Source organism: Morus notabilis, unplaced genomic scaffold (genome assembly GCF_000414095.1).
Source record: "Morus notabilis unplaced genomic scaffold, ASM41409v2 Scaffold1942, whole genome shotgun sequence".
Classification (NCBI taxonomy): Eukaryota; Viridiplantae; Streptophyta; class Magnoliopsida; order Rosales; family Moraceae; genus Morus; species Morus notabilis.
In genome coordinates, this window is record NW_010364902.1 from 1 (window position 1) to 10,010 (window position 10,010).

Below are 10,010 nucleotides of genomic sequence, written 5' to 3' on the forward strand. Positions count from 1 at the left end.
GTCTGCTCAATTCCCCCATCTGAATGCGGCTTTAAGTCCTTGTAGAATTAAGTCTCATTGAAAGCTACATCCCTGCTGATGATGATCTTAGGCCTATCTGTTTCTACATTCCAGAGTCTGTAGCCCTTGACTCTATCTTGATATCCCATAAAGATGCACTTCCTTGCCCTCGGTTCCAACTTGCCTTGTTTGATATGTGCATATGCCACACATCCAAACACTTTCAAGTTTTCATAGCTGCCTGGTTTTCCAGACCACATTTCCAACGGTGTTTTAAACTGTATTGCTGAGGATGGACATCTATTGATCAAGTAGCAAGCAGTTTTAACTGCCTCTGCCCAAAACATCTTAGGCAGCCCTGACACAGAAAACATACATCTAACCCTTTCTAAAATGGTCTTATTAAACCTCTTTGCAAGACCATTTTGTTGTGGAGTACCCCCAACCGTGAGCTGCTTAGCAATTCCTTTTGAACTATAATACTCCTTAAACAATCCATAATAGTACTCTAATCCATTGTCAGTCCTAAGCCTCTTAACCTTTTTTCCAGTTTGATTTTCAATCAACACCACCCATTGTTTAAAAGTTTCCAAGGCTAGGTCTTTGTTTTTCAGAATGAAAACCCACACTCTACGGGAATAATCATCAATCAAAGACATAAAATACCTTGCTCCACCTATGGACACGATTCTTGAAGGCCCCCATAAATCCGAATGCATATATTCCAGTGTGCCCTTTGTTCGGTGTTCTCCAGTTCCAAACCTGGTTCTGCAAGATTTTCCAAACACACAGTGCTTGCAGAAGTCTAGCTTCTTCAGTTTCTTCTTTTCCAGCACTCCCTGGTTTCCCAGTTCTTGCAGCCCTCTCTCACTGACATGTCCTAACCTGAAATGCCAAAGTGAGGTGTAGTCTTGAATCACCTTTGAGGCCACTGCTGCACTTCCAATCACAGTCTTGCCCTGGAGCAGATACAGACCATTCATCCTGGTTCCTTTCATGAATACCATGGAACCCTTCACCACCTTCAATCTCCCATCTTCTGCTTTGAACGTGAATCCCTCCGAGTCAAGCATTCCCAGAGAAATCAAGTTTCTCCTTAACTCTGGAACATGCCTCACATTGTTGAGCCTTCTTTCACATCCATCCGACATCAAAATTGAAACTGTGCCAATTCCCAAGACCTTGCATGCCTTGTTGTTTCCCAGGAGTACCTGCTCAGAATCTTGTTTCATGTAATTAGAAATCCATGATTCATGTGGCATCATATGGAATGAACACCCTGAATCCATAACCCATTCATTTCCTGCATCTGCATCCGCCACTGTGAGAACTTCTGCACTCTCATACCCTTCAGAGACAACGTCTGCATCTCCATCTGATTGAGTCTTCTCGCTGTTTTTCTTCTTATTCCTCTCTGGACAGTTTCGTTTGAAATGCCCCTCCTTGTGGCAGATAAAACACTTCAGTTTGCCTTTCGACTTGGATCTTGTTGGCTGGTTTTTGTTATTCTTGAATTCCCTATTCTCTAGTCTTCCCCTTACAAATAGTCCCTCGCTTGAAGAATCCCCAGATCCGTCCCCTTAGTCTCAGATTTCTTCTTGAGCTCCTTAGACATTAGAGCAGTTTGAACCTCCTCCAACGTCAAGCTATCCCGCCCATAGATCAATGTATCTGAGAGGGTTTCATAAGCACTGGGTAAGGATTTCAATAACAATAATGCTTGATCCTCATCCTTGAATTTAATGTCAATATTTTCAAGATCCAAGATTACCTTATTAAACTCATCCAGATGCTCCTCTATTGTTCTTCCTAGCGGCATTTTGAATGTGTACAACCTCTGTTTCAAGAACAACCGATTAGCCAACGATTTCGTCATGTAGAGGCTTTCGAGCTTTACCCAGATCGCCGCTGCCGTTTTCTCTTTCGAAATCTCCCTCAGAACTTTATCTCCGAGGCACAAGATCAGTGCGCTATGAGCCTTGTCCAGGATCTGCTTCTTCTTCGGCTCCGTTAGGGACACTGGCAGATTCTTCTCTCCTCCCAGCGCATCTTCCAATCCTTGTTGAACCAGGAGCGCTCGCATCTTCAACCGCCATAGACCAAAATCGTTCTTCCCGGAAAACTTCTCAATATCGAACTTTGCCATCGTCATTCTTGATTCTCAGAACAAAGGCTCTGATACCAATTTGTTGAATAAAACAACCAGTCACAGAACAAAGGCTCAATCACAGAGAAAGATGGAAAGGAAAAATGTAAACTTTTATTCTAGACGTTTGCAAGATTACAGACTCTTTCTTCTTGGACTTTCTCTCTCCAGAAATCACAGTCTCTCAATCTCTCTCTAAGTCCTTTTTCTTTCTGTTACAATCTAGAAGAATTTTACACTGTACGCTTAGTAATATACACCTAAGCTCACCGACTAGACCACTTGTAACAATAAGACTATTCCATTGAATCTTGTACACTCAATGCTCCACGTCATCCACTCAAGACCCCTTAATCCACGGCCACAGATGCTTTTAACATGAAGTATTCTGTGTAACATGATAATTATTCTGAGACTCTTGTGTGAGCGCTCTTTCTGAAATTGACACCACCTCCAACAATGTGCATTCCCTTGCATTCCAGACTCAACAGAAGCACATGTATATTAGTGCCCTCCCAGAAATATGCAACTCATCGATATTAGTTGGAAGCTCTGGAAGCTTCTGGAGATTTGAGCAGTATTGTAATTGAAGAAATTTTTAAGGAGTTCAGGTTATTCACACCGTTAAGATTTGTTAGTCTTTCACACTTATTAAGATACAATTTAGAAAGATTTTGGAGAGAATCACTTGATAAAGTCAAGTCCTTTATTGCGGTAATAACTTAAATCTAAAGACACGAGACTCCTAGTTGTAATCATTAATGGAAGAGTGTTGAGATTGGAACAACCTTCAAGAGTAAGAGTTGCCGCATCAAATATTATATCTGGAACACTCTAAAGTTTCTTGATATTGCTCAAATTGATAGCAACAAGGTTGTTAAGATTTCTCTGAATCTGTGAATAAGGAACTTGAAGCAAACTTTTGCACCACACAAGATTCTTCGGTTGACTAAAAGGCATCGTCAGTTCAACAAGATTCTTCGGCTTAACGTTTGGTGGTCAAGATATCTAAGCGAATTGGGAAGATGAAAAGCAAGACTTGTTATGTGTTGAGAAATTTCTTCTTGCCTTCCCACTGTTGGGAAGACTAGTGAGTCAACGTTTGTCATGTAGTCCCGACTTATTTCCAACGTTTGTTTAACGTATGCATATTAATACCGCATGAATATTAATTATCACAAACCAGAAAAAAAACATACGTCGTAGAAAATGGCATATGTTAGAGTCTTGACGTTTTTGAGATGGTAGACATTTATAAAAGTAAGGCTCAACCATGTAAGCACCATGATGGCATATGTTTATTTTCTACGTCGTAGAAAATGGGTATAACCATATGTTTATTTTCTCGGTGGCATTCAAGTATATGCACAAGCTCATTTAAGCACCATGATGATAAAGCATAATCTTTTGAGAAAACTATAACCGAAATCTTTGAGATCCGGATAGCTTCAAGAAGTGCAGGCGAGATTCTGTCTCCTCTCTCAAGACTTTTCTCATCTATGTAGGTCTTAATTTTCTTTCGCTCCAAAGCAGCGTAAAGATGGCTTGTGAAAGTATTGCGTGTATCTTCACCTCTAAAACTCAGTAAAACATCATATTTCTCTGAAGTAGAAGAAGCAGAAGAAGAAGCTCCACCAGCATCCATGTCGATCACTCCTAGGATCAAAACTACGAGCAAAAATTCTCTCTTTCTCAGCTTTTGTGTTTCTTACAAAATGAAAGCTCTCTAGTTTTGAGGTTTTTGAGAAGGCAGAGATTCATGAAAAGCAAGACTTGTTATGTGTTGAGAAATTTTTCTTGCCTTCCCACTGTTGGGAAGACTAGTGAGTCAACGTTTGTCATGTAGTCCCGACTTATTTCCAACGTTTGTTTAACGTATGCATATTAATACCGCGTGAATATTAATTATCACAAACCAGAAAAAAACATACGTCGTAGAAAATGGCATATGTTAGAGTCTTGACGTTTTTGAGATGGTAGACATTTATAAAAGTAAGGCTCAACCATGTAAGCACCATGATGGCATATGTTTATTTTCTACGTCGTAGAAAATGGGTATAACCATATGTTTATTTTCTCGGTGGCTTTCAAGTATATGCACAAGCTCACTTAAGCACCATGATGATGAAGCATAATCTTTTGAGAAAACTATAACCGAAATCTTTGAGATCCGGATAGCTTCAAGAAGTGCAGGCGAGATTCTGTCTCCTCTCTCAAGACTTTTCTCATCTATGTAGGTCTTAATTTTCTTTCGCTCCAAAGCAGCGTAAAGATGGCTTGTGAAAGTATTGCGTGTATCTTCACCTCTAAAACTCAGTAAAACATCATATTTCTCTGAAGTAGAAGAAGCAGAAGAAGAAGCTCCACCAGCATCCATGTCGATCACTCCTAGGATCAAAACTACGAGCAAAAATTCTCTCTTTCTCAGCTTTTGTGTTTCTTACAAAATGAAAGCTCTCTAGTTTTGAGGTTTTTGAGAAGGCAGAGATTCATGAAAAGCAAGACTTGTTATGTGTTGAGAAATTTTTCTTGCCTTCCCACTGTTGGGAAGACTAGTGAGTCAACGTTTGCCATGTAATGCCGACTTATTTCCAACGTTTGTTTAACGTATGAATATTAATACCGCATCAATATTAATTATCACGAAAGAGAAAAAAGCATACCGCGTGAATATTATGTGCTGAAAAAATTTCATGGAATTTGAAGATAAAAGGAGGCAGGAATAATTGCCTCCACGTGAAGGAGCCCACCACTTGACGTAATATATAATTGCACTGTTTTATTATTTCAAAGATCGAAAGGATATATGTGGGAAAATTTATGTTAGGACACGTGTTATATACACTAGCAATAGTTTTTTTTTTTCATAAAGCGTGAGATGATCAAACTTTAAGGTAATCAAATAAGTAAAAGTAAAAAATTGTGTGAAATCTTCTTACGAACTAGTTGGCAGGCACATACCACATCCACACATTACTTGAAAACTTTATGCAAACTTCACGAATATAATCAAACCCTGAAGTGAATTATTTGTCGTCCTTTTGGGACAATCAATGCTGATATGACTGATTTAACTAGAAGTGCAGCAGCAACCAACAAGGACACATGAATTGATAACCAGTAACATCACCTGCATTTTTCTCAAAGCAGTCCACAATGAGCAGCGGCGAACAAGAGAGAGCCAATGCAGCGACCGAGAAGGAAAGAAAAGAGAGAGTTATTTTAAGAGTTTCTCTAATGTTAATGTTAGTTAACAAAATAGCGACAAGAAGCAACACTTCCTAGTCCCAACTTAATGCTAATGTTAGTTAACAAAATCTTACCACATTCGGAAACACCATAAAGATATCTTCCATCAGTTTTCTCTTGCAATTTAACTCTTTCTTTGGGAAACACCATAATTGAGTTTGTCTTTCCTCTTCAAAAATATCACAATGCAGCACCCTGAAGCACTTCTCATTATACTGCAAATAAAAACGTGATAAAGAAATGGACTTATCAAAAACTTATTGAAGCATGACCAAAACATCCTCTATATCATTTTCATGGAAATAACACGAGCAAAGTTCATAAGTTGGATAATCGTGGCTATGAAAGAGGGACAAATTGGATCTCAACCAATTCTACATAAAATTAATAGTAGAAGAAATAGATTCATCGTTACATGAACTAAAAGGATTATGACCTGATACTGCAAGGATTTTGGCTAAATACTGAACTGAATTAAATACCAATCTCAATGCGTTTGAAACAATAACTGAAAATAACATCATGTTAAAAGGTTATTTATTATATGAATTCTCTTTGATCACTAATACCCACTTACTGATGTTGGGTGGCATATCAGCTATGGAAACTCAACTGGTAGGATTTCAGAGTCAACGGATAACAGGTCCGAAATATGAAAAACTGTTTCACGTTTGTAAAGCACCTAAGAAATAGGAAATGCCAAAGTTCAATGGTAACAAGGACCCCATTATCTGATTGGTGAGTTTACTACATTTCAGAAAATAAACAGATCATGATAAAACAAACACTTTGGTACTAAGAACCAGAGAACAATAAAAATCCTTCTCTTTCCATCAACATTAGTCATCCGACGTCGACCGTTCATCTGTATCAAAGTCGACCCTTCCGCGTGGAATGGATTCAGGCTGCTCGGCTGCGGATTCCTCAAGTACATGATGTTGGCCAGCATTGATGAAATTGAATCTGAATTCCTCTATTTCTTTTTGATATACCAGGTGGATCCCACACTTCTTCACTTCATGCATGGAAGTCTTAAACCGTCTACTTTTTCTCTTATCCCATCCCACCAATGAAAAGTCAAATGACGCCTCCACTGGATTGAGCCATTTATGATAGTCATCAGGCACATACCACATCCACACATTACTTGAAAACTTCATGCAAACTTCATCAATATACTTAAACACCGACGTGAATTCTCTGTTTTCCCCTTGGTTCGCTTTAAGATTGACATCACATCTTAAATGCAGGAATTCGCTGTCAGAATAAGAGTAACCAACAACACAAAATGCAATACCCAAGAACTTGAAATTCTGCCTTTCCAGTGGAAGCTTTATATCAATAAAAGATCCCTCTGATTGACACCCAAGCCACTTAGGAATTTCATAACCCGGACAACACGCACCAATCGAACAAGGCAACCTACCATAGAAGAGATTCAAGCTCTATATCAATTGCATAACTAGTTCAGATTTTTTTTTTTTTTTAAACATAAAACAAAGAAAGCGTACCTCATGGCCTTTACATATAATTCGTGTAGCGGTCCGAAAAACTCTAAGCTGGAATTCCATTAAAATACTTTGACGCTGCTTCTGATCCAATTTCAAGCAATCACAAATGGAAGCTCCAACGACGTGCTTTCTCTTTTATCAAGAAATTGCAAACCCAATGGAAGCTCTGGTATAGAACGAAGATTCTTGCAATTTTCTAAGTAAATCGTTCTCAGCTTAGAAAGATCTCCGACGCTTGTAGGGATTGCTATTATAGTAGACCGACTGAGATCAAGAGTTTCCAAATTCCAACGGTGGAAACCACTTGAGAATGGAAAATATTCAAGTTTTGGACAATCAGAAAGATCGAGACGCAAAAGGTTAGCCATATCTCTAATCCCCGTTCCGCTTAAATAAAGCCGTCTTGAAATTTTCACAGGCTGTAAGATTTCCGGAAGGCTCTTCAAATTCGCGCAACCATTAAGATTAAGATCACAAAGAGACCTCATCTTAAAAATGTTGGATGGTAAACTCGTAAGACTTTTACAATTGGACATTTTAATACTCCAAAGATAAAATCGATCCTCAATTGATGATGAGGGCACATGCTTTATTGCTGTCCCTTCAATATCCAACCTCATTATATTCAATGGAAGCTCTGGAAACATGTCAAGAATTGAGCAGCCGCCTAATTCAAGTTCCTCTAGAGAATCCAGCTTATTCATGCAACTTGGAAGACTTGCAAGTCTTGTACAGTTTCTGAGAGACAATTTCGAAAGATTATTGAGAGAGACAATTGATGAAGGCAAAGACGTTATTCCAGTTGAACTTAAATTTAAAGACACAAGGCTCCGGGTTATAGTCATTGGAAGAGTGTTGAGACAAGTACAGCCTATGAGAGTAAGAGTTGTCATAGAGGCAGCAGCAAATATACTATCTGGAACATTCTGAAGCTGGTAGCAGTGGCTTAGATCCACATCAATAAGCTTGTTAACATTTTGCTGAGTGTTCAAAGGAACTTGAAGCAAATTTGTGCAATACTCGAGATTTATTCTCTCAAGATTTGGAACACTTGACAGATCTGGAATTTGAGTTAGGTGAATGGAGTGCCTTAGATCAATTTCTCTTAACTTGTTAAGGTCCTGTGACATAAAGAAATGAGAATAATAACTAAACTATGCCTTATAAATTAGGTTTAGTACCACAGTGTAGGATATATACCTGGACTCCAACCCAAAGTTGCTCAAGGTGACTGTAGGGCATTTTTAGGTCAACAAGATTCTTTGGCTTAAAGTTTGATGGTAAATATTTTAGAGGATATTCATGCCATTCGAGATACCTAAGTGAACGAGGAAGATACTGGAGATCTTCAAGGTCCAATTTGCCTTTCTTGACAGAAGAGGAATTGTAAATTTTGGGCAATCTCAAATTAGACATCTTTCTGAAAGCTGTAGGTTCCAAGTGTATCTCTTCATCAATTTTGGACAAGTCTAGGAATATTCCTTCAACTTTTGCAGTCCCCTGTCATTTTCGTATCAACATATAGAGTATATGACAAGTTACTTCAGTACTGTTATGTGTACACACACAAGGAATGTACTTATATATCATGAAAAAATTAAAAGCAATCTAAGTTAATATTGTATACATGAAGATATCTCAATAAACAATAGATTGGTGTAATCGCTTAATCCACAAGTTATTAATGCAATTCTAAAGTGAATCATTGAAATACACTATCACTTACTTCATTGTTCTCTAGGACTTGACAAGCCTCTTCAGTAATCCATAGCCTACTGCGCTTCCCAACTTCTTTAGATTCTTGACAAACAATTTCTTTACCCATTTCTTGCAATAGATCATGCATTTGAAGCCTATTATAACGAGGATCAATAGTTACGAGGGACTTATCAATGAGAATATCCACACCTATACTTGCGAAAAACTCGCAACCATTAAGTATCTTTTCCACCAAATGTCTACGCATCCCTTTGAAGAAACATGCAATATCTAGAAAGATATCTTTCTCTATTTTCTCCAGCCCATCATAGCTTATTCTCAACACATTGTGAATATCATTATGAGGAACACTTTTTAGTTTCTCTAACGCCATTTCCCAAATTTCTTGGCTCAGGGAACGAAAGTGTTTACCCAAAACTGTAATTGCCAATGGAAGGCCTCCAGCATGCTCTACCACATTTTTCGATAGCTCCATATAATCCATATCCCGAGAGTTTCCTTCAAAAACTATCGAATTAAATAGTTGAAGAGACTCATTGAAATGTAATTGCTTAACCTCATACATTCCATCCACTGCCATGCCCCTAAGCACCATAGCATCTCTAGTTGTTACAACGATTCTGCTTTCACGGTTAAATTGGTCACGGTCCCCAACAAAAGAATTTAATTGCTCGACATGGTTAACATCGTCGAGAACAATGAGAACCTTCGTACGCTTGAGCCTCTCTTTGACAAAAGTTGGTCCTAGAGATGGGGTTCCCACATTTAGATTTTCTTCCCTTAATAATTCAGAAAGAAGCTTATTTCTTAAGTTAATCAATGATCCCTTCTCCGATTCTTCCCTCACGTTTGCAACAAAGCAACAAGCTTCGAATTGAGAAGAGAGTTGATCAAATATAACTTGGGCGAGTGTAGTTTTACCCATGCCGCCCATTCCCCAAATGCCTACAATGCGTACTTTTGGAGAAGAAACACTTAATAATGATTTGATTTCTGCAATCTTTCTCTCAATCCCAATGAGACCCTTAGCAATAAAATTTGATGACGATCCACGATTCAATTTCCTCAAAACATCTTCTACAATTGCTTCAACTAATTTTGACTCAGGCCTAAAATATATAGGTGTAAACGGTGTTTAGTAAGAATGAGCGACGAAACAAATCAAATTAATTACGAATTTGTGTACGCGTAAATTTTTTACAACTATGATGCTGGCACCAACTAGTTCTAGCACAGTTCAGAATTCAGATTAAGCTTTTAACATTTTGATAACATTTTAGATTTTCCATGCAGGTTTATTTTATTTTATTTTTTAAAATTCCAAAGATCACTATATATGTATATAAATATATATATATATATATATATATCTTTAAAAAAATAAT

General features: G+C 38.0%; 3 protein-coding genes across 3 annotated transcripts; all 3 read right to left on the reverse strand.

Moving 5' to 3' along the window:
* Positions 1-3,413: 3,413 nt before the first annotated feature.
* LOC112093329 (toll/interleukin-1 receptor-like protein) lies at positions 3,414-3,791 on the reverse strand. Its single transcript, XM_024171528.1, has one exon. The coding sequence runs from the start codon at positions 3,789-3,791 to the stop codon at positions 3,414-3,416; it is 378 nt and encodes a 125-aa protein (XP_024027296.1).
* A 354-nt stretch (positions 3,792-4,145) lies between these two features.
* Positions 4,146-4,523, reverse strand: LOC112093330 (toll/interleukin-1 receptor-like protein). Its single transcript, XM_024171529.1, has one exon. The coding sequence runs from the start codon at positions 4,521-4,523 to the stop codon at positions 4,146-4,148; it is 378 nt and encodes a 125-aa protein (XP_024027297.1).
* Positions 4,524-6,998: 2,475 nt separating this feature from the next.
* Positions 6,999-9,559, reverse strand: LOC112093331 (disease resistance-like protein DSC1). The gene is made up of 3 exons (XM_024171530.1): positions 8,633-9,559; positions 8,107-8,406; positions 6,999-8,027 (listed from the first exon to the last, which is right to left on the reverse strand). The coding sequence occupies exons 1-3, from the start codon at positions 9,557-9,559 to the stop codon at positions 6,999-7,001; spliced, it is 2,256 nt and encodes a 751-aa protein (XP_024027298.1).
* Positions 9,560-10,010: the final 451 nt, after the last annotated feature.